Genomic DNA, 24723 nt, shown 5'->3' with positions numbered 1-24723 from the left:
TTGTCATTTTTTTGTCCATTTTTTTGTCTTTTTTTGTCACATTTTCGTCATTTTTTGTCTTTTTTTGTCATTTTTTTTTCTTTTTTGTCACAATTTGTCATTTTTAAAATCTTTTTTTTGTCATTTAAAAAAAAAAAAAAATTGTCACATTTTTGTCATTTTTTTGTCCATTTTTTGTCCATTTTTTGTCTTTTTTTGTCACATTTTGTCATTTTTTAAATCTTTTTTTTGGTCATTTTTTGGTCATTTTTTGGTCTTTTTTTGTCACATTTTTGTCACATTTTTGTCTTTTTTTTTTGTCAAAGTTTTCTCACTTTTTTCCAGAAGCTTTTGGATTGGGGTAAAGCCAAGCTGGAGAAAATGTGCTCGGTTCAGGTGGGAGTTAAGGGGTTAAAGGAGCTATTCCTGACATTTTTTTGTTTTTTTGTTGGGTAAAATTATTTTTGCCGCATAAAAGTATTTTGTAAAAGTGAAAAAATCAGCCTGGTACGTGAAGTCGGGCTGAACCAACTAATCAGCTAATCGATTATTAAAATATTCAACAATTATATCTTTCATTTTTTGGTTTACACAGACTCAAAAAGAGCAGAAATGACATGAAAATGTAGTATTTTTGAGGAAAACCTACTTTGTTTTTAAACTTAGGGTCTGTAGTGTTTTGTACATTGTAAGTGTCATGAATATCTGTTTGTGTCTCGTCCAATCACAAGCAGAATAAGCGCTGAGAGCCTCAAATTTACTTTAAGCCAGGGGTGTCCAAAGTGCGGCCCGGGGGCCAAATGCGGCCCTCAGACCAATTTTTGGTGGCCCTCTGCCTTCTTGCTGAATCGGTATACATTTGAAATGTAACAATTCTACACAATTCTAACCTAAGAACTAGCATTTTATTGTGTGACAGAGCTGGCATGAAGTAGTAGTCGAAGGTTTCGTAGCACTAACCACCAATCTATGGCCCTTCACCCCGTGTACGCTTCGATAAAAGGCCCCCCATGAAAAAAGTTTGGACACCCCCGCTTTAAGCTTATTCCATCAACACTATAGGCAATAGGCAAGGCAGCTTTATTTACATTGCGCATTTCGTACACAAGGCAACTCAATGCGCCTTACGAAAGAAGAAAATGCAAAATCACATTATATAGATATAGATAGATTAATCCATTACAACATTATCATTAGTTGCAGCCCTATAATGTGTAGTTTGCGCCGTATTATGATTTGCTGATGTTGTGTTTGGTAAACCCAAAGAGTCAATATGTGACTAAAAGGTGTTTACTCCGTAAAAACACCCATTTCATCACGTTTTGACTAAAAGGGTTCCAAATCAGATGTAGTCCCTTTAATATAATTCTTTATTGAATACTGAATATATCTGTGAACAAAATCAAATAACAGTAAACAATGCAAATATATCACAAAATGATTTTTTTAAATTTTAATATTATCCATTTTATGAATTTGTTTTTACAGTGGGGTCCCAGATTGTTTGCATGGTACATTTGGGGGTCCCGGCCTGAAAAGTGTGGGAACCCCTGCTTTAGACCTTTCACACAAATATGCTCATAAACATGATTCTTGTATGAGTTTAGCAGTTTATATTTCAGTCTTTTTTCTAATGTTAAAGGGGCTAGATGGCCATTATACTCAATACTGCCACCTCAGGTCATACGTGTAATTGCAGGTATTATATTAAGCTCGTGCATGACGGCAATTCGGACCCGAAGTAACAACTTTTTGAGTGACAGTGCAGGATTTTAGAGGCAGTTGTGGTGAACAGGACATGGCTGGAACATGTGGGGGAGGATAATACTCACTTTAAACATTTTTAAACTCCGTATAGTCCCTTTAAGGCTCATGGATGACATAACGGGCACAATTAATTGAACCTGGAAAATCATAATCATGTGCCCCTTATTGTTCTACTTCCTGCTTGTGACTGATCAACTCAGCGCACACCTGCCCTCAGTTTGGATGTTGAGATGAAAATTGAGCGGAGTTGTGCATAACTTGCTGACACTGAATTACGAGCGCAGAGTTAGTCGAGCACTTTCTGAAAACTGGACATTCAGCTGCTAGATTTTCAGTTTGCTGCTGTTTGCATTTTTTTTCCCGTTCAATAAATAATACAGCGCTCTCTCCTTGTGCGCATCACACAGATCTTAAACGGCTCACATGAAGTGACTAAGATCATTGCTTGTTTGTGTGTTTTCATGATAAAAAATGTAATATTATTTTAAAGGGCCGGATGATTATTTATTTATGAATGAAAATACATGTAGCTGGTTCATAAAAATCTTTCATTGTCCCAAACTCCAAAACGAGGCACTCTTCGTATGACAATTATTGAGATTGACCAAAGTAGAGATTCCTATTTTGATTAAATTCATATTAATTACGGCTTTTATCCAATGAAATAGGGAATGCTATATAATGCAGTGTGTGTAATTGGAGATGGAATTACACGGAGAATGGGCTCTATGTACAGTGACCCCACGTGATTTCCGCCTGGACAGTCAGCCAGACGCTGTCCTTCCTGTCCGTTATCTCTTCCCATTAAAAATGAGCAGGTCCCACAGAAATGAAGTGATAGCTTAAGATTTGGTAAAGGACAGCGAGTAAAAGTTAAGGGGCCCGATCTTGTGCATCAAAACGGAGACGCTAGCGTGACATTTTGCGCGCAGTAGGAGCACTTTGTGATCTTGCCACTCCAGACTTAGCGCATTTAAGTGGGTGGAGACACAGATTTTCCTCCAACCAGATCGACTCCGCGTCCAGGAGAGTGGTTGTGTGGTTGTGTGGGGTGAACATGTGCTTTTGTTTTGCTTCGCGTTCACGGCAAGCGCGGGCAGATCCGCGCCATGGTTTAGCTCACGATGGGGTAAATAAAGGTGGTGGAGGCGAATGGCACATATAGCTCCGCCACTCGGAAAATAATTCGCCAAGAGCCTGCGCCGCCCCGTGCACCGCCACAAGATCTGGCCCAAGATGTGACTGGTTCAGGAAACCTCCGTGTTCATAACGGTGGATGTTTTTGTCTTGAGGCTAACGCGGCTAACACAAAATAAAAAATAAAACTAGCGCAAAGTTTTGAACGAGCCTGCGCAAAAAAGAATCGTCCTGTTAGTAGTTTAAATAATATTTACTTGTTATTTTATCATTTTTTAACGCTAGCCTTTAGCTCTAAGATAAAAGCTCCGCCCCTTACGACAGCTGGCGTTTCCTTTGGGTGCTGGATTCACAGTGAACATGATGTTTGTAACACGTTGCTGTGACTCCATCAGTAACTCGTTGTCCTTAACCAGATCCTGAGCTTCTCTATATTTGTGTGGGGACCTGCTAATTGTGAATGTAAACGATCGCTGACAGGAAGTCCAGCGTCTGACTGACTGTCCAGGAAGACGTCACGTGGGGAAACTGTGCATATAGCCTATACGCTGGGAGCTTGGTCATGCACATTTGATTATAGCTAATTTGATTTAAAGTAAAACAATATACTGCTTGTGTGGAACAAGTGTGGATCTGGGGTTTACTGCAGTTTGTCAGGTAAGAATGATTATTAAAGCTTATTAAAACAACGCAGCAGGTGCAAAACCGTAATATTAGAGGCTGTGACCCGTTTTTGAGGGTGTCGACAGGTGAACTTTTTATTATCAGATTAACCTCTTAACCCTCACCTGAACCAAGCACATTTTCTCCAGGTTGGCTTTACCTAAATCTAAAAGCTTCTTGAAAAAAGCGTCTAAATAGCAACGAAAAAGAGGATGAAAAAATATGGCGGAAAACCGACAATGATGCAATAAATAGGCAACAAAAACATGACTAAAGAGCGATGAAAAAGCAACAAAAAAGCGATGGGAAACTGATGTAAGCATTTTTTGCAATTTTTTATCACATTTTTGTCATATTTTTGTCATTTTTTTGTCACATTTTTGTCATTTTTTTGTCACATTTTTGTAATTTTTTCGTCAATTTTTTATCACATATTGGTCACATTTTTTGTCAATTTTTTGTCATTTTTTCGTCCATTTTTGTAATTTTTTGTTTCATTTTTGTAATTATTTTGTCACATTTTGTAACATTTTGATGAACGGTCAAATATTTTATGAGGTGGTACTTGGTGTGAAAAGTTAAAGGAACAGGCCTCTGTTCTTCCATACTGTGATATGTTCTTACCTGAGCTTAGACGAGTTGATGCGTACCTGTCTGGTCTTGTGCCCGTGGAAGAGCTTGGTCGCTTCTAGCTTCACCCGCGTTTGGAGCTATTGGAATATGTTGGGAGAGGCCAAATGCTAACAACATCTTTGGACCAGACAGGTACGTATCAACTCGTCTAAGCTCAGGTAACATGTCTCAGTATGAAAAAACGGTGGCCTGCTCCTTTAACCTCTTAACTCCCACCTGAACGGATCCCATTTTCTCCAGTTTTGCTTTACCCTAATCAAAAAGCTTCTGGGAAAAAGCACTAAAGCAGCCACAAAAAAGGAGAAGAAAACAAGGATGTAAACGCAATTAAAAAAAATGACAAAATCTGAACAAATATTTGACGAAAACTTAAACAACAAGTGACCAAAAATGTAAAAAAAAAAATGTGAGAAAACTAAACCAAAATGTGACAAAAAATTGAAAAAAAAAGTGACAAAAAATCAACCAAAAAGTGACAAAAATTCAACAAAGATGTGACAAAAATTCAACCAACAAGTGACCAAAAATGTATAATAAATGTGAGAAAAACTCAACCAAAAATGTGACAAGAAAGGTGACACAACACAGCAACAACAAATGAGGGTGTTACACAGACCTATAGCCAAAGAGGGCAGCATGCATTCGGTTTAGGCGGGTGGTAAGAGGTTAAGAACCTCTGGTCTATGTACCAGATGTATAGTATACAATATAAAGCTCATGGTTGGACTGACTGCGCCACTGTCGGCTCGAGTTTACTGTAAAAGCATTGTACTTTAAAATCTTATAACTTTGAGCAATGTGTTTGATGATAAAAAATAGGATCCAAAAAAACTGCATCCTACTGCTGCATCATGTAATAATCATTGTCAACTTATGCTTTGATCAATCACCCCCCGTCGCATTTGGCCTCATGGAACAGCTGGAAGAGCCTCACATTCATCAACATCTTTCCCCGGACAAACCCCGGCGATTGAATCTGAAATGCAAATCCGGCGTAACACATGCCGTAAAAAACGACTGTAAAATGTGCTGTCCCTGCGCTGCTGGCGGCGCCTCTGGGGGCCGGGGCGCGCTGGATGACACAGTTAGCGGCGGCCGGCCCCTCCCTGTGGAGAGCGGGGCCATCAGCGCCGGAGTAATCACACACGCAGAGCTGGAAGAACATAATTAAATGTAGCCCCCCAGACAGCGGCACATTAGCGCTGAAAAATAAGACATGGCCGAGATGGACGCTGGTATTGATGGTTTTTAGATGATGTTCCTCGCTCGGATGGGGGAGGAGCCAGTTCCTGCATCGATTATTTAGAGCTCTCATTACTATTGGGGAAATATCTAAGCATTGCAATTGCATTTCAGTTTATGTTCCTGATTCACACTTAGGGTTGCAAAGGGGCGGAACATTCCCGATGAATGAAAAAACGTTCAATGGGAACATTACAAAACCGTCAAAATGCTGAAATAAACATTATATCTTTAAATTTTTCATTCAATAAACTATTAATACATAGTTACAAATTAATAACGTTTTTGAAATGATTCTCAACTTTCCTAAACCTAAATTCTGCTTAATTCTCTTTCTATTAAAGAAACAGGCCACTGTTATATTAAAAACTATGAAAACTTCACAAAAGAGCACCAAAAAGCAATGAAAAAGTGACAAAAAAGCCACAAAAATATACAAAACAGTGGCAAAAATTTGATGAAAAAGAACGGGAAAAAGTGACGGCAACAACGTGAGGAAAACTATCAGTTTTGTAGGTCTTAGTTTTCAGATGAGCCATTACACTGGCCTAAAGCCAAAGTGGAGAAAAATGTGTGCATCAAAAAAGTTTTTTAAAGGAACAGGCCACTGAGATGTTCTTACCTGAGCTTAGACGAGTTGATACGTACCTGTCCATGGGAAGAGTGTGGTAGCTTCCAACTTCACCCCCGTTTGGAGCTATAGGAATATACAGTGCGGGGCCAAATGCTAACAACATCTTTGGTCTTTTTGCGTGACTGAGGGCACACAAGACCACACAGGTACATATGAACTCGTCTAAGCTCAGGTAAGAACATCTCAGTATTGAAAAAGGGTGGCCTGTTCCTTTAAGGTACTTCTGGCATTGAAAAATAATTAAATTAAATAAATAAATCAAAAGCAGGTACAAAACAAGATATTATATCTTTTAAAGACCAAGTTTTGAGAGAATGAGAAAATGAGACATTTTATAGAAATAATCTTTTTATGGAATAAATCAACATTGTTCTGTTTATGGTCTTGATTATATGGTATCTTGATGACAAATATTTTAGTATACATATCGAAGAAAAGTTTGTGCAAGTATCTGTATCGTAAACCCTGTATCGTTTAAAGGGACTATACATTATGGACCGATCCCCGTCCTAAGGTGTAGAATGAGCTCAGACCTATTCACCGCAACTGCCTCTAAAATCCTGCACTCAAAAAGTTGTTACTTCGGGTCCGAAGTGCCGTCATGCACAAGCTTAATATAGAGACTGCAGTTATACCTCTGACCTGAGGTGGCAGTAGTGAGTATAAAATGGCCTACTTGCATCTAGCCCGTTTAAGTACCAGCATCGAATAAAATGTATTGATGCCCCAGCCGACCTGTGGATCCTTCAGTGATCACGTGTCTGCGACGTGTGACTAATATACAGTGAGAAGTGAAGACACTGTGAAAAGCTCCATCTCAGTTCACCACCACAGCACTACGCGGAACAATGTCCTGTGAAACCAAACTATAAAGACACAGTCCCGACTCGACCTGCAGCGGTGGACTGAAGGATTGTTAACAGAGGAGTGGTTTTGCGGCTTTTTGCCCCAACACCATAAAAACGCAAAGTCAAGCTTTCGATATTCAAACATCCATGTGACAAAATGTTTCCCCAGCATTAGATGTAAATCCTCTCTTTATCAAGCAGGGGATGTTTCTGTTGATAAACAATATAAACATTAAACCCTCTTGCAAATTTCCCCCAAGTCATTCAGGTCTAGTTTCAGTGCAGCTAATGAAGAATTGCCCTTTATTTTTTATTTTAATCTGGAGAAATGTGACAATAATGGTTCCCCCACTTGCCTGCCAGTACATTTTTTCCACTACATGCTTTTCTATTCTGCCCAGCCAGTTGCAGCAAGAACTTTCTGCTTTTATAGAGCTGTCCTCCTAATCAGCCTGGTGTTCAGCCCTGGGTTTCAACTAGCGGTGTGTCCCATATAGCGCTCCTGCACCTGTGACATCTCCATATTTAGGTCTCTCTGCTCCTGCACAGCATTTTATTATGTTACAATCTCATCTCCCCTGGAGTAAAGCACACGGCACGCTTACAGCCATATGAATCTCTCTATCGCTCTCGTCCCCGCTGACCCACGAGGCAGTAATCCCATGTTTAGAGTGCAAGAGACTCACGGGAAATACGTTTAACGGTGATTTTATCTTGATGGCTACACTACACAGCAAAAAGAGCATCATGGTCTAGGACAGTGGTTCCCAAAGTGGGGTCAGGGGCCATCTTGGGGGTGTCAGAGGCACTACAAGGGGGGGGGCAAAACAAGTGCAATGAAAAAAGTTCATTTTGATAGGAAAAATGCATTTATCTAGACAAATGCACCATTTAAAACCAGTATTTAGCCTACTGTCATTACTGATGATGACTTTTTATGTCATTTTAGTTATAAAATTATAAAAAATTCCTTTGAATGGAGTAAACTATTAGGATTTGGGGGCCCCGAGAGATTTTCTGATCAATAAGGGGTCCGCGATGTCCCGGACTTTGGGAATGGCTGGTCTAGGAAGTACTCAGCATTTTTTGTCACCAACTGAACTTATATCTCTACGTCTCAGAGTGTCTTGAATACAATTTATGTTTTGCACACAGCTCCTAACACCTTGCTCTCTCTTTTTTTTTTTTTGCGATACCGACACTGGGGGATTGAGTATTTGCCGATATCTGATATTAACCGATACCAAGAGACTTTCTTAAAGAGGGGGTGTTATGCTTTTTTCAGTCACATAGCACCAGTCTATATCACACTACAATGATGACCAAACCTTCTGTTGGTCTGTAAATGCAGTAAATTAGAATAACTGCCTTGTATAAAATTGCTCTCTCAAAATGGCTGTAGTGAATGTCTTGAAATAGGCCCCTGTCTCTTTAAGAACCTCTGACCCTTTCCGACACGCCCCCTCCACACGCTGTCTGTGGCATCAGTGGGGAGGGGGTTCTGCTGAGGAGCAGTGGTTGGTTACTCGGCTGGTGACGAAAGCTCGGAGGCGTCTCCAGGAGGTGGGGGCGTTCCTAGGAGGACTCAGGCAAACCTATCCCTAAAATGGCTGCTGTGAATGTGCCAAGGCAACACTTCAGGCATGTTTTTAATGAGGGAATGACATAATAACATGATGTAAAGCTTGAAAAAGTCGATTTTGCATAATACCCCCCCTTTAAAAGTAGTTACTGTGAATGAAAAAATGTGTCCTCTTTTCTCCAGTGTGAGATCAATAAAGTCTCATTTTCCCTTGCAAACAAGATATTATCAATCGTAGACTATCTATGAATAAACTGTAATGGAAAAACATTAATCAAGAATAACCGGACTTTTCTACATTAAATATATGATGGCTCTTTAGGTCACATTAATATGAACAACTCACACTGATTTTATTTACTTCTTTACAGTCTTGATTAGTTGTAGTTAGAGTTTGCATTTTGTGCTGCGATCCAAAATGTGTTTGCGGAGGATAATTGAATTCTCCGGGTTCTTCCTTTCAAAATGACACACAGCATGCCATATTCGGTGAGAGACAAAACCAATGGCCGCTGGTTTCTCGGCCACCATTGTCCGACATTATTGCAGTTCCTCCATATGTGGGCGGCAAAACAAGCTAGTTTTCCATTAGTTAGCATTGCACGTTTTAAGCTAATATCTTTGCTAGATATTGCTCCTGTGATAACGCTGGGTTAGTTAAGATTAAAGAAACCAGGCTGGTTTTCGAAAGGAACATTTTAGAAATCCTGTATACTAATGAGGGCCGGACTTTGATTGCCAGGCCGTTAGCGTTAGAGCTAATGGCACGGGCGAGGCTATAGCCGAACGCGAGGGCCGAGTCTATGGAGAAGATCCCGCCCTTATGCCCTTTGTGGGAACATGCTCCGTCACAGCAGGGTAGGAGGAGTCTGTAAATCCGCCATGATTTCCCCCCATAGACCGTTAAAAAGAATAGACGTCTCCTGCTCACTCCTCCCCGTTTGCCACAGTGACTACGCTCGAGGGGGAAATCATGGCAGGTTTACAGGCTCCCCCTCCCCAGTTCTGATGAAGCCTGTGCCTAAAAAGGGCATAAGGGCGGGATCTTCACTGTAGACTTGGCTCTTTCGGGACGTGCAGTTTGCCCTGCTCCAATGCTAATAGTCCGGCCCTCATTAAAACGAGATTTAAAAAAAGAATTCTTACAAAAAACGGCCTGGACTCCTTAATTGTAACCCAGCGTAATCACAGGAGGAATATCTAGGTGTAGGAAGTTTAAGAAAACTAGGGACCAGGCTCTGAAGTTGTTGTTCACGTGTCTAAAGTCCAATGCCTTTCAATGGGAGACTAGCGGCGATATGGAGGTACTACAGCAAGGGTGGACCAATGTCGGCCCCTAGTGTTGTCGTCAAAAAGCCAGCGGCCATTGTTTCCCCCTCAAATGTAGTTATTATGGCAAACGGGGAGGAGTGAAGAGATGGAGTCGATTAATATTATGTCTATGGACAAAACTGGTGTCGGTTCAGTTTCGGATAATTGTAGCCAATACCCAATATCTTTTTTTTCCTGGTATCGGCTCCGATATCTGATACCAGCATCGGATCGCTGCATCCCTAATGTCTTTACGCAGTTTCATTTCACTGTTGATTCACTCTGCTGTGTTTGTGGGAAAATGTGTGCCATGTGTCAGGGACAGTGCCTTATCAATTGTAAAAACTTTTAAGGATTAGGCGAATCCTCCAGCTTCTCCTCTTGGCTCCTTACTATCAACATCTGGAAGGGGGTTCATAAACACTGCAGGTTGCCACAAAAAAAAGCTTTTTGTTGTTGTAGCAGCATAGAGGGATAAAAAGTAGTAGTTGTTGTTGTAGTGTAGTTGTTGTAGTGTAGTTGTTGTTGCGGCCAACGTAAAGAAGAATCTACTGAAAAATGCATCAATTGGCTGTTGAGTAAGAAAACTGTAGAAAAAATACAAGTGCTCTGGAGGAGTAGGCCGGCAGAAAAAGCTTGCTGAGACGATACCCTGACTGTGGAAGGCTGGAGAGCAAGAGATCCGAGGCACACTGTATACAACGCCTTCATCAGGGCAGTCTTCTACAGTCATGGTATCAGGGGCGGACTGGCCATATGTCCATTCTGGAAGAGCACAGAAGGGCCACCAGTCCCGCCTTAAAGGGGGGGTATTATGCAAAATAGACTTTTTCAAGCTTTACATCATGTTATTATGTCATTCCCTCATTAAAAACATGGCTGAAGTGTTGCCTTGGCACATTCACGTATTTTTGAGTAATCTGTAAAGACTCTGATGGCGGCCATTTTAGGGATAGGTTTGCCTGAGTCCTCCTAGGAACGCCCCCACCTCCTGGAGACGCCTCCGAGCTTTCGTCACCAGCCGAGTAACCAACCACTGCTCCTCAGCAGAACCCCCTCCCCACTGATGCCACAGACAGCGTGTGGAGGGGGCGTGTCAGAAAGGCTCAGAGGTTCTTAAAGAGACAGAGGCCTATTTCAAGACATTCACTACAGCCATTTTGAGAGAGTAATTTTATACAAGGCAGTTATTCTAATTTACTGCATTTACAGACCAGAAGGTTTGCTCATCATTGTAGTGTGATATAGACTGGTGCTATGTGACTGAAAAAAGCATAATACCCCCTCTTTAACAGAGCTTTACCCAAATCTAAAAGCTAAAAAGAAAAAAATAGCGACAAAAAAGAGGATGAAAACAAAACAAAAATGTGCCGGAAAAGCATCAAAAAAAGTGACAAAAAATGTGATGAAAAGTCAACAAAAACACAACAACAAAGCAACGAAAAGGCCACAAAAATGTCACAGAACCATAACAAAAAAATGTGACCAAAAAAGTGACAAAAACACAACAAAAAGCCACAAAAAGTAATGAAGAAACAACAGAACTATGACAAAAAATGCGGCGACTTGACAAAAAGTTGCAATCACTCTTGCAGGTCTCAGCTTTCAAATGAGGCGTTACATTGTTGCTCTCCAGCCGAGAAGCTTTTCGATTTGGGTAAAGCCGAACTGGAGAAAATGCGCTCCGTTAAGGCGGGTGGTAAGTGTCACATTTACGCTAATTTGGGCCAGGCTGGTCAGAGTCCAGGGCTGTTTTTCAGTCCCAGTCCGCCCCTGCATGGTATGGTTTCCTCCAGCTTTATTCTGCTCAAGCATAGGCCTAAAAATACACACTATACTGCGAGATGTGGGCCTTGTTTCATGCATAAGGTATGAAAAGATGTTGGGGAGCTATTCTCGTTAAGCTGCTTCTAATTGGTCCTCAAGAGCTCCTGTGTTTATGCCGGGAAGATCGATGACCGGAGCTCACTGAGTGCACTCTGGTGGAGAAAAGGCTCAGCATGTGAAAAAATGTACAATCTGCTGTTTTGGTTTATGAGGATTTTTGCTTTACCTGCAAAAACATAAATCCTCCCGTAACGCTCCTCGGCCTAACCTTGTAGTACAGTTTTTGTCCCCGGGAGAGAGCATCGTAAAGGGGAAAAAACTAGCTCGCTGACTGACTGAGGCTTCGTCTATTGATAGCTTTGGAGCTGACAAGTGAAATGATTATTTATCTTGTTAACAATGCATCAAAGTGGTATTTCACGTATGACTCACTCACTCCCCATGTGATGCAGGAAGCTATATGTCGCCACAGCTGCTCTGGAGTGGATAAAGAATATGAAGCAATGTCAAAATATCCAGAGTTGTATTAATTTTTTCAATAAGATCTTGTATTGTTGATGGGAGGGTGCGACCACTGCGCCAAGCGTTCTCCAGCACATCCCAAGGATTCTCAATGGAGTTAAGATCTGGACTCTGTGGCCAATCTATGTGTGAACCACTCTTTCACAATGAGCGCTCGATGAATCCTGGCACTGTCATCTTGGAATATGCCCGCGCCATCAGGGAAGAAGAAACCCTTTGGTGGAAAAACCTGGCCATTCAGGATGTTCAGGTCGTCGGCTGATCTCATTCTTTGGGCTCATCGTGTTGCTGAACCCAATGATGATAATGAACTGATTTTATATAGTGCTTTTCTGGATACTCTAAGACGCTTTACATTGCATTATTCATTCATTCCATACTTGGTGGTGGTAAGCTCCTATTGTAGCCATAGCTGCCCTGGGGTAAACTGATGGAAGTGAGGCTGTCAATCTGCACCATCGTCGACAATCGTTTTTGTTTATTTTTTGTAAATTTCTCCATTGTGAGATCAATAAAGGCTATCTCATCTTATCTTATCTTATCTTATCTTAAAGGAATAGGCCACCGTTTTTACATACTGAGATATGTTCTTACCTTAGCTTTGACGAGTTCTTTAGGACCTGTCTGATCTTCACCCGTGCCTTCAGTCACGTAAACACAGCGCAGACGGCGTTAGCATTTAGCCTCTCCCTCTCTCCTCTATAGCTCCAAAACAGGTCAAGATAGAAGCTACCAAGCTCTTCCACGTTTTCCCTATTTAAATATGGTTACGTGAAGTGTTCCACTACAAAGTATAATACACAAAATTAAACAATGTAGATTTTCTAAGCGGATAAAAGGGGGAACTATATTGTAAGGCGTAATAATACCAGGGGCCAGGGGCAATTTGGCATCTGCGCAGTAAAGTGAAGATTACTGCGCAGATTTCGAACTACTCCTGGTATTATTACGTCCAATGATCATAACAGTGTGGCTTCATAATGCCTCCACATTTTAGTGCAAACACACTGACTGAGAAAACATTGAAGTTTGTGCCAGTATTTGTTTCTTGTAAATAGGCCCAGTAATTACAAAGATATTAACCAGCTAAAGGCTCATTCTGTCTCCCACTGCCTCATCACTGTAAACCACAGCCTCTTTAGAATGCATCACAATGCCACGTGAGTGCAACCTACTTTCTAATTGCGACATCCCTATCTGCCGATTGTAAAGGTGTTGTTTGCTTTATCTGCCGCGCTCGGAGCCAACGGCAGCCCCTGAACGTGTCCCTCTTTACAGTGAAAGATGACGGCCAGCATATATTTTACTAATGAGGATCTGTCCTTGGAGAATAAACAGGGAAAGGATGTATACGCGCTGCACTGTGGGGGTTGATGGAATGGATTGGGGCCAGGCCGAGGAGAAGAGGAAGCGGTTTCTCCTTTGTGCTATATTTGGTGTTGCAGAAGAGGCTGCTGTGGGAGAGGAGCGCATTGTTTTGAGCCATATGTGAACGTTCCTATGAAAAGAGAGGCATTTAATAACACACTTGTCATGGTGTCACATTTGCTGTGAGGACTGATGCGAGAAAGAAACCTTATGATAATTGACGCTCCGGAATTTGAGCATAGATCACTTTTGAATAACTTTCTAATGAATAACAGTTGAAAATTGATTCGTTCTTGCTTAGTAACATCGCTGAAAGCAAAATTCAATGACGACAAAAACAATGTGGCCTTCTATGTTTCTGTCAGTGTAAGCCTTCTCGGAAAACACACTGTTAAAATACATTCGATTACAGACAGAGATCAGAGAGACCAAAGACAGAAAGTCGGATTTACCTCACTGTTCTGATCAACACAATGAGCCCGAAGAATGAGATCAGCTGAACATCCTGAATAACCAGGTTATTATTCCATCTATGGATTTCTTCTTCCCTGATGGCACGGACAGATTTCAAGATGGCAATGTCAGGATTCATCGGGCTCACATTGTGAAAAAGTGCTTCTGGAGCATGAGATGGATTGGACGCCCCAGAGTCGAGTTTTTAACCCCATTGAGAATCTTTGGACGGGTGAGGAGCTCAGTTACCCGGGAGGAGCTCGGAGTAGAGTCGCTGCTCCTTCACGTCGAAAGGAGCAGCTGAGGTGGCTCGGGCATCTGTTCCGGATGCCTCCTGGTCGCCTCCCCCAGGAGGTGTTCCAGGCATGTCCTAGTGGGACAAGGCCTCGTGGAAGACCCAGGACACGCTGGTGGGACTATGTCTCCGAGCTGGCCTGGTGTGGCCTCGGGGTCAGAACAGCTGGAGGAGGTGTGTGTGGATCGGGAAGTTTGGGCATCTCTGCTGAGACTGCTGCCCCCGCGACCCGGCCCCGGATAAAGCGGAAGAAAATGGATGGATGGATGGATGGAGAATCTTTGGGATGTGCTGGGGAAGGTGGTCACATTCTCCCATCGTCAATAAACTAACTTAACTTTTTACATTGCAGAAGCTTATTTAAACAAGGTCACGGAGAATATGTGTTGTAATCAAAACTAAAAGTAGTCCAATGAAATATTAGTGTGTGAAGTTTTGTTGGTCAGGCAGTGAATTTATCAATAATGATTTTGGGCAAAGACAAATGATTAATTAAAAAGGTCCACCTGTTTAGAACTTTAGCTTTAGTTGTTAAATCACTGTATTTCACTGTATTTTGTAAACACCGAGTTACAGCAGTTATTGTTGCTTCTTACATTATCCTACTGTGTACGTGTTTGTGTGCAGGGCTCGGCTGATTCGTACACCAGTAGACCCTCAGACTCAGACCTGTCAGCAGAGGAGGACCGCGAGGCGTATCGGCGCGAAGCCGAGCGCCAGGCACAGCTGCAGCTCGACAGAGCTAAGGTTTCTTTTCTTTGAAATGCACCGACATAATAACCTGTTATGTGTTTTTAGATGCTAGTTATTTCTCTTTTCTCTTCTGTCTACCTCAGTCGAAACCTGTAGCGTTTGCAGTGAAGACCAATGTGAGTTACTGTGGAGCTCTGGATGAGGACTGTCCCGTCCAAGGAGCCGCAGTTAATTTCGATGCCAAAGACTTTCTGCACATTAAAGAGGTGAGTGATGAAGGCTGTGCTTAGTCTAAACCAGACAGATTTATTCAACTGTGCCGTGCTGAACTCCACAGAAGTACAATAATGACTGGTGGATCGGGCGTTTGGTGAAGGAGGGAGCGGACATCGCCTTCATCCCGAGCCCTTTACGACTCGAGGCCATGAGGCTGAAACAGGAGCAGAAACAGAGGTGAGGCCAGGAAATAAAAACGACTGTAATGACCTTTCGTAAGTAGAATTTAAGAATCATCGTTATAGCACTGACTAAGTACTGGAGTAATCCCTCTGCAATGGTTGTGTTTTTTTTTACTTGGTTCAGTAGACATGGTTTAGTCTGATTTTAGTCTTTGCTCAGTTCTTCTGTCTGCTTGAGATCTAGTTTAACCTCTTAACTCCCGCCTGAACCGAGAGATTTTTCCATCATTTTTTTGTAGGGGATTCAACTCATTTTTGTAACCTTTTTGTCACTTTTTTTGGGTCATTTTTCGATCCATTTTTTATCAATTTTTTATCTCATTTTTGTAATTTTTTTGGTCATTTTTTGGTCCATTTTTTGTCAATTTTTTATCACATTTTTGTCATTTTTCGTCAATTTTTTGTAATTTTCTAGTCAAAATTTTATCACATTTTTGTCACATTTTTGTCATTTTTTGGTCACATTTTTGTCATTTTCTTGTGACATTTTTGTGACATTTTCATTATTGTTTTCGTCTCAGTTTTGTCGCTATTTTCACACCTTTTGTCCAGAAGCTTTTGGACTGGGGTAAAGCCAAACTGGAGAAAATGTGCTCGGTTCAGGTGGGAGTTAAGGGGTTAATCATCTTTTTCCCTGAGCTCATCCTCTGTTTTAGACTTTGCAGCTCAAGCTCTGCATTTACAGTAGTCCCAGTGAAGACCTTTTAACTTAGTCCTTATTCTTTATATTTACAGTTAAAGCAGAAGTGTTCAAACTTTTTCCTAATCATTGAAAAATAAATTGTCACCATCAGACTGTGTCAATTTTGTCTGATCCTGAGGGCCTTTAAAAGTTGCTTGGATCCACGGGCCCTAGTTTGGACACAGATCTAGAGAGACGGTTTGTACAGCCAGGGCAATGACATTCTTGTGTCTTGTTTTGCAGAAAGTCGGGGGGCAACTCTTCTAGTTTAGGGGACATGGTGACTGGTAATTGGAGGACCACACCGCCATCTGCAGGTGACTGTAAGTATCGCACGTCTCTCCTATTAAGTACCACTTTTACCATTGTGCCATTACATATCTGTGGTAAATTATTCTGTATTGTTTTCACAAGCCAAACTGAAGCAAAAACAGGTAGGTCTGTCCAAAAAAACGGATTGAGATGCAACATGGTTTTGCTTACTGAAGCAGAACTGCAGTTTGTCCTTACCCTTGTCCTGTTTGTCTCCTTCGTCTCTCTATTTTGGGCAGGAGCACGTCCCGCCGTACGATGTGGTGCCTTCCATGAGGCCCGTGGTTCTCGTGGGACCATCGCTGAAGGGCTACGAGGTCAGACTCTCCTCAATTCATCATCATCACGTTGTGTAGTGGCTATGATGTTGGCAACCATGGCACAAGGTGTAACCGTGCTGACATTCATTTTGTTATTTATAACGTAGGTGACTGACATGATGCAGAAAGCCCTATTTGACTTCCTAAAACATAGATTTGAGGGCAGGTAAGCACTTAAGTGAGTTCTAAATCATGCATATTGCAAAGTTACATTTCTGTGTGTTGTCTGTAGGATCTCGATCACCCGGGTGACTGCAGACTTGTCTTTAGCCAAAAGATCTGTCTTAAACAAAAGACCGATAATGGAAAGGTCCAACACTCGCTCCAGTCTGGGTAGATATTTTTTGTTGCTTGTGTGAGGGGTCATTAGATTGCATGCAGAAAGATATGGAGAGACGCACTAACGCATTTGCTCTTCCTCTCGGTGCAGCTGAAGTGCAGAGTGAGATCGAGAGGATATTTGAACTTGCCAAAACATTGCAGCTAGTTGTTCTGGACGCGGATACGATCAACCACCCGGCACAACTCGCTAAAACCTCCTTAGCTCCTATTATCGTCTATGTTAAGGTTTCGTCTCCAAAGGTGCCACAAAAAAACTAAAAATTTAAAATATATTTAAAGGAATAGGCCACCGTTTTTACATACTGAGATATGTTCTTACCTTAGCTTTGACGAGTTCTTTAGGACCTGTCTGATCTTCACCCGTGCCTTCAGTCACGTAAACACAGCGCAGACGGCGTTAGCATTTAGCCTCTCCCTCTCTCCTCTATAGCTCCAAAACAGGTCAAGACAGAAGCTACCAAGCTCTTTCACGTTTTCCCTATTTAAATATGGTTACGTGAAGTGTTCCACTACAAAGTATAATTACACAAAATTAAACAATGTGGATTTTCTAAGCGGATAAAAGGGGGAACTATATTGTAAGGCGTAATAATACCAGGAGTAGTTCGAAATCCGCGCAGTAATCTTCACTTTACTGTGTGGATGCCAAATTACTCCTGGTATTATTACGCCTTACAATATAGTCCCCCCTTTTATCCGCTTAGAAAATCCACATTGTTTAATTTTGTGTAATTATATTTTAACCATATTTAAATAGGGAAAACGTGGAAGAGCTTGGTAGCTTCTATCTTGACCAGTTTTGGAGCTATAGTGGAGAGAGGGAGAGGCTAAATGCTAACGCCGTCTGCGCTGTGTTTATGTGATTGAAGGCACGGGTGAAGATCAGACAGGTCCTAAAGAACTCGTCAAAGCTAAGGTAAGAACATATCTCAGTATGTAAAAACGGTGGCCTATTCCTTTAATCTGTAATTGATGTTTTCTCAATGACTGACACGACTTTTGTTGCAGGTGCTTCAGAGGCTGGTCAAATCCAGGGGGAAGTCTCAGAGCAAGCACCTGAATGTGCAGATGATGGCTGCAGACAAACTCACTCAGTGCCCCCCGGTGAGTGCGGCACTTCAGCGCTTCAGCGTCGACACATGGAGAGAACGTTCAATGGTTTGACTTTCCTTTGCTCGAGCAGGATATGTTTGATGTCATTCTGGATGAGAACCAGCTGGAGGACGCCTGTGAGCATTTGGCTGAGTATTTGGAGGTGTACTGGCGCGCCACTCACCTCCCCGGCTCCACCCCCCTGAACCCCCTTTTAGAGCAGACCCTGATGACCCCGCCCTCCGTCCTCTCCAGCCTTCAGGTCAGTCCACAGACGATTCATAAACTAAACATAATCTACAGGTCAGTCCACAGACGCTTCATAAACTAAACATAATATACAGGTCAGTCCACAGACGCTTCATAATCTAAACATAACAAGCAGGTCAGTCCACAGACGCTTCATAAACTAAACATAATCTACAGGTCAGTCCACAGACGATTCATAAACTAAACATAATCTACAGGTCAGTCCACAGACGCTTCATAAACTAAACATAATATACAGGTCAGTCCACAGACGCTTCATAATCTAAACATAATCTACAGGTCAGTCCACAGACGATTCATAAACTAAACATAATCTACAGGTCAGTCCACATACGCTTCATAAACTAAACATAATCTACAGGTCAGTCCACAGACGCTTCATAATCTAAACATAATCTACAGGTCAGTCCACAGACGCTTCATAAACTAAACATAATCTACAGGTCAGTCCACAGACACTTCATAAACTAAACATAATCTACAGGTCAGTCCACAGACACTACATAAACTAAACATAATCTACAGGTCAGTCCACAGACACTTCATAAACTAAACATAATCTACAGGTCAGTCCACATACGCTTCATAAACTAAACATAATCTACAGGTCAGTCCACAGACGCTTCATAATCTAAACATAATCTACAGGTCAGTCCACAGACGCTTCATAAACTAAACATAATCTACAGGTCAGTCCACAGACACTTCATAAACTAAACATAATCTACAGGTCAGTCCACAGACACTACATAAACTAAACATAATCTACAGGTCAGTCCACAGACGCTTCATAAACTAAACATAACAAACAGGTCAGTCCACAGACGCTTCATAAACTAAACATAACCTACAGGTCAGTCCACAGACGCTTCATAAACTAAACATAACCTACAGGTCAGTCCACAGACGCTTCATAAACTAAACATAATCTACAGGTCAGTCCACAGACGCTTCATAAACTAAACATAACCTACAGGTCAGTCCACAGACGATTCATAAACTAAGCATAATCTACAAGTCAGTCCACAGACGCTTCATAAACTAAACATAACCTACAGGTCAGTCCACAGACGATTCATAAACTAAGCATAATCTACAAGTCAGTCCACAGACGCTTCATAAACTAAACATAACCTACAGGTCAGTCCACAGACGCTTCATAAACTAAACATAACCTACAGGTCAGTCCACAGACGCTTCATAAACTAAACATAATCTACAGGTCAGTCCACAGACACTACATAAACTAAACATAATCTACAGGTCAGTCCACAGACGCTTCATAAACTAAACATAATCTACAGGTCAGTCCACAGACGATTCATAAACTAAGCATAATCTACAGGTCAGTCCACAGACGATTCATAAACTAAGCATAATCTACAGGTCAGTCCACAGACACTTCATAAACTAAACATAATCTACAGGTCAGTCCACAGACGCTTCATAAACTAAACATAATCTACATGTTATGCCAAAGTCCAGTGATCTGCTGGGCCAAACCCTGACCGTTAGACATATAGTAGACCTGACATGAGAACAGAACTTGAAGTTCAATATATTTAGCCAGGAAAATATTGCGATTTAAACGATATTATTGAAGACCTTCGAATGCCATAGAAACAAAAATGACAGTAAAGTACCTTATCTTAAACCCCACAATAAAGTTAAGGTTAAAGAAGCCTACGCCGACACGAGGAGAACATGCAAACTCCACATAGAACGGCCCCGCCTGGGAATCAAACCCAGGACCTTCTAGCTGTGAAGCACAAGCACTAACCGCTGTGCTACCGTGCCGCCGTGACGTATTGTTTATTTGTCATTTATTGAACGATTCGTCGATATAGTAATTATTGTGACAGCTGTAATAAGATAATAACATATTGTCTCGTCCCGTCTTCACTTTAATGAAAAGCCCATGAATGATGGAGAACGCTCAGCAATGGTTTAATTTTATGTATTAAAAGGAAAGCTTAAGTGCAAACAGAAAACTGATCTACAAAATAATATCCCATTATATTATGCAATATTAATTTGGTTCAATTTCACAAGCACTACTGGTCTGAAATTTGTGAAATGTTTTGTCCAAATGTAATTAGTGGACACAGAGCATAAACATGACATGAAGACTTCAGCTCAGCCACACTGCAATAAACATTTACTACATTTATAGGAAGAATATTGTTTGAAATGCTGTACATTGTCAGTGTCTTTGCCAGCTCTCTCCATTCTCACCTTGTGTTTTGATTTGTGTCCAGTTGTTTGTCTGTCCTCACTCATCCATGACTGACATTTTTGCAGTTTTCTGAAACACAGGAATTAATTGAATGATCGCGTAAAGTTTGGGGTGAGTAGTAGGGTTTATCTATGTATGTTTTACACTCTTCCTTTATACTATACCAACCTCCCACCCAAACACATTTGTTTACAGCATTGGTCAAAAACAGCATTTTGCATTGTTTTCCCCAAAGTGACATGTTTTTGTTTCTTTTATTGCATTTTACAAGCGCTTCACAAAGCTTCTGTTTCACATTTCCAAATAGAAATGTATTGATTTACTTTTTTGCACAGTGCAGCAAAAAAGAACAAACTGCTCTGGTTTGTTTTTGTTGGTGATGCACCTTTTCACAGCATGCTACATCAATATTAAACTCAGTTTATATGAAAGTGCCTTGAACGAGAATGACGGTCGAGCTTCAGCAGCTTTATAAAACAGTGAATCTTGTAAGACGCGTGTGCCTGGCCGGAGTTATGCAAAGTGACGAACATAATGGATTTTTTTTAGTGGGGATACACAGATCTAGTGCACAAGGACATTGAAGTATATTTCACCGACAGAGCTGCAGTCGTCGTCTACTTATCATTGTACCTTGTTTGGAATAGTTTGATAATGTGCTTCAGGTTAGTTTGCAATACACGTTTTCATCTGTATCCTTGCATTTCCCTTTTCTAGTATCTGCACTTTTTAGGTTCGTTTTGTCAGACACTAAGGTTAGAGATGTTAAAGATCTTTTACCTTTACATGTTTCAGCCGCCATCTGCAGGCCGTCATCAGAATTTTTACGAAACATTTACGAAATGCCATGCAAATCATGCAACAAATCATACATAGGAGAAACAGGACGACCTTTCCACATAAGAAAAAAGGAACACCAAACAGAATGCGAAAAAAGAAACAAGGGGACGACTCCCACGGACAAAAAAAGAAAAGGCAGAACAGGAGAATTTAAAATCGGCTATTTCGGACCAACTGCAAAAGAAACAACCACATCATGGACTGGGACGAGGCTCGGGTCATTGGATCGGAAACCAATAAATTCAAACGCTGGATAAAAAGAAGCCATAGAAATCAGGAAACGGAGGAACGACACCATCAACCGGGACGAAGAAGGAGCGTTTCTCCTGTACCACACCTGGGACACCCTCCTCCAATGACCACGCCCCCTGTCGCCCTGAATCCACCGGGCGGCAGGGGGCGTGACCAGTCTGTCGGACCTGTTGGGACCGTCAGGGGGCGTGACCAGTCTGTCGGACCTGTTGGGACCGTCAGGGGGCGGGACCAGTCTGTCGGACCTGTTGGGACCGTCAGGGGCGTGACCAGTCTGTCGGACCTGTTGGAACCGTCAGGGGGCGTGACCAGTCTGTCGGACCTGTTGGGACCGTCAGGGGGCGTGGCCAGTCTGTCGGACCTGTTGGGACCGTCAGGGGGGCGTGACCAGTCTGTCGGACCTGTTGGGACCGTCAGGGGGGCGTGACCAGTCTGTCGGACCTGTTGGGACCGTCAGGGGGGCGTGGCCAGTCTGTCAGACCTGTTGGGACCGTCAGGGGGCGTGACCAGTCTGTCGGACCTGTTGGAACCGTCAGGGGGCGTGACCAGTCTGTCGGACCTGTTGGGACCGTCAGGGGGCGTGACCAGTCTGTCGGACCTGTTGGGACCGTCAGACTGGCCCCGCCTCCTGGTGGCAGGGGGCGTGACCAGTCTGTCGGACCTGTTGGAACCGTCAGACTGGTCACGCCTCGGAAGTAAGAACAGCTGATAAGTGACACGTCACCGCACGCCGGTGATACTTCTGATGACGGCCTGCAGATGGCGCTGAAACATGTAAAGGTAAAAGATCTTTAACATCTCTAACCTTAGTGTCTGACAAAACGAACCTAAAAAGTGATACTATAACTCAAGTAGACACAATGAACCTTTACGAAGTTTATTTCCCTTTTCTGCTGCAGTTGAATTTCCCAAACCCTAAATCTCTCGTTTGTTCTATGTGAGTTCTGTGTCTGTTCAGTGTTTTTTTCCGACGGAAAGACGTCCATCTGTGTTATGTACACCGACTGATACATAATGAACAGATGCAGCCGTTGTGTCTTTGTGACATTAGGTTTCTCCTAAATAACCACGTCCCTCGCCTTCACCTGCAGAACCAGAGCAGTGTCCCGCCGCAGCCCTGTGAGGCGGAGGAGCTGGAGGGAGATGAGGAGGGCGCGGAGGAGGCCCACTCCCCGCTGGAGCAGGACAGTCTGATGCCGTCGGACGAGGCCAGCGACTCGCTGTCCCGCAGCGAGAGGGGCCACGGGGGGCAGGAGGAGGAGGAGGAGTACGGCTCGCCCTGCCACGCTCGCACTTACAGGGACTACCCCCCTCACCGCGGCCACACAGCGGGCGACCACAACGCCAACGGACACGAGGCCCAGGACCGGCTGCTCCAGCGGGACGGCCAGAGAAACCCCCGCCCACGCAGCCGCGCCTGGCCCCGAGACAACTACTGACACCTCTGTAAGCCCTCCCGACGAAGTTAGCCAGCGGCCACCGACTTTGACTTCCCGTCTTCTGCCCCAAATGTCCAAACCTCCCAGTGTTTCTAAATTGCAGGAATGTAGTGGCCTGTGCGAGTCATTCAGAATGTGATGAATTCAACAGGGCTACACCTCTGCTTTGGAAAGGGTCATAGTAACTTTAGCTGCTTTGCCTAAGTTTCTCTGTTGTAGGATGTCTCAGATACTGGCCTTAACTCCTAAGACTTTTAACTTTACTAATGCATGAACAAATATGATTATTTTAGAACAATTTGCACATTAATGCCAGAGCAGGAACTGAATGATCTTACAGATATTTGTAGGAATGTTAACTGTTAAATCCACTTACGGGAAATAGGAATGCATTACAAATGTACATATTGAATGGGTAACTTGGTCTGTTCCATTGCTACTTCATCTGTTTGATACTTTCTATGGTCATTCCTCGGACACGGTGAATGCGCACAGTTCATGGAGCGCCCTCTGGCTGTGGTGAAGCTGCGGTACAGCGTCACCTCTGTCTTTGCTGTTGCACAATCGAACACCTCTGAACCTGAAATGGGCACACAAGAATGTACTCCCACACGTAAGACGGGAGTGTCTCTCTCGAACAAACCGCTTGTTTACATTTATTACCATTGACGTCACATAGCCTACTGTATATCAAGCACACGCGGCTCGTCTTTGAGGCTTCAGAGAATGTAAGCTTGCATGCCTTTGCACCTCCAACCACGACTGACTGCCCTGCGATCCGACTGTAGCATGTTACTGACTGTAGCATCACGGTTTCACACTGAACTGAACCATACTTCAAATATCTATCTTTCTTTGTGATTATTCTTTATGTCATTTGGCTCTGTTTTTGTCCAGGGTTGCTATAGCAATCACCCGGGCGATTTGGCAGACTTTCTACACGGGATGCCCTACCTGTCACAACCAGGACGGCTTGAACCGTCTGATTCCCAAACAAATGCTTAGACACAGTGGTGGAAAGTAACGAAGTATAAGTATTTTAGTACAATTTTTTAGAGCTTATGGCTTTACTTCAGTTTACAATGAATACTTTTAACTTGTGTTTACCTTTCTGTAGATGCATCAAGTGGATTTAAAAATAGTTCTAATCAGAAGACAATAGACACATTTCTTAAATTAAAGGAATAGGCCACCGTTTTTACATACTAAGATATGTTCTTACCTCACTTTAGACGTGTTAATATATCCCCGTCTGGTCTTTGTCCGTGCGCTCTGTCACGCAAACGGAGCACATACGCAGCCTCTCCCACATGTCACATAGCTCCGAAAAAGCTCACGATAGAAGCTACCAAGCTCTTCCACGTGTTCCCTATTTAAATAAAGTTACGTGAAGTGTTTTCATGCGAAGTATATTTACCCAGAAATGTAGCATGTCGATTTTATGAGCAGATAAAAAGGGGGACTATATTGTGAGGCGTAATGATACGAGGAGTAAAACGTCCGCGCAGTAACTCCTAAAGGTTATT

General features: G+C 42.5%; 1 protein-coding gene across 2 annotated transcripts in view; it reads left to right on the top strand.

Annotated features, from left to right (window-relative positions):
* cacnb3a (calcium channel, voltage-dependent, beta 3a) overlaps nucleotides 1-24289 on the top strand; it is a 37812-nt gene extending 13523 nt beyond the window's left edge. Inside the window, exons 3-15 of one of the 2 annotated variants that reach the window (XM_079558820.1) lie at nucleotides 14889-15008; nucleotides 15098-15220; nucleotides 15292-15407; nucleotides 16338-16417; nucleotides 16509-16528; nucleotides 16646-16723; nucleotides 16834-16892; nucleotides 16959-17059; nucleotides 17157-17308; nucleotides 18077-18172; nucleotides 18252-18422; nucleotides 20732-20777; nucleotides 22850-22989. In XM_079558820.1, coding sequence (XP_079414946.1) covers nucleotides 14889-15008; nucleotides 15098-15220; nucleotides 15292-15407; nucleotides 16338-16417; nucleotides 16509-16528; nucleotides 16646-16723; nucleotides 16834-16892; nucleotides 16959-17059; nucleotides 17157-17308; nucleotides 18077-18172; nucleotides 18252-18422; nucleotides 20732-20761 — 1146 coding nt within the window. In that variant the 3' untranslated portion in view covers nucleotides 20762-20777; nucleotides 22850-22989. Of the gene's footprint in view, nucleotides 1-14888; nucleotides 15009-15097; nucleotides 15221-15291; nucleotides 15408-16337; nucleotides 16418-16508; nucleotides 16529-16645; nucleotides 16724-16833; nucleotides 16893-16958; nucleotides 17060-17156; nucleotides 17309-18076; nucleotides 18173-18251; nucleotides 18423-20731; nucleotides 20778-22849 lie in introns of both variants that reach the window. The other variant, XM_079558819.1, reaches the window with a different exon arrangement.
* The last annotated feature ends 434 nt before the right edge of the window (nucleotides 24290-24723 follow it).

Source organism: Gobius niger (genome assembly GCF_951799975.1).
Source record: "Gobius niger genome assembly, chromosome: 6".
In the NCBI taxonomy this organism is placed as follows: domain Eukaryota; kingdom Metazoa; phylum Chordata; class Actinopteri; order Gobiiformes; family Gobiidae; genus Gobius; species Gobius niger.
The sequence above is the reverse complement of the archived record's forward strand: the minus strand, read 5'-3'. Positions and strand labels throughout refer to the sequence as shown.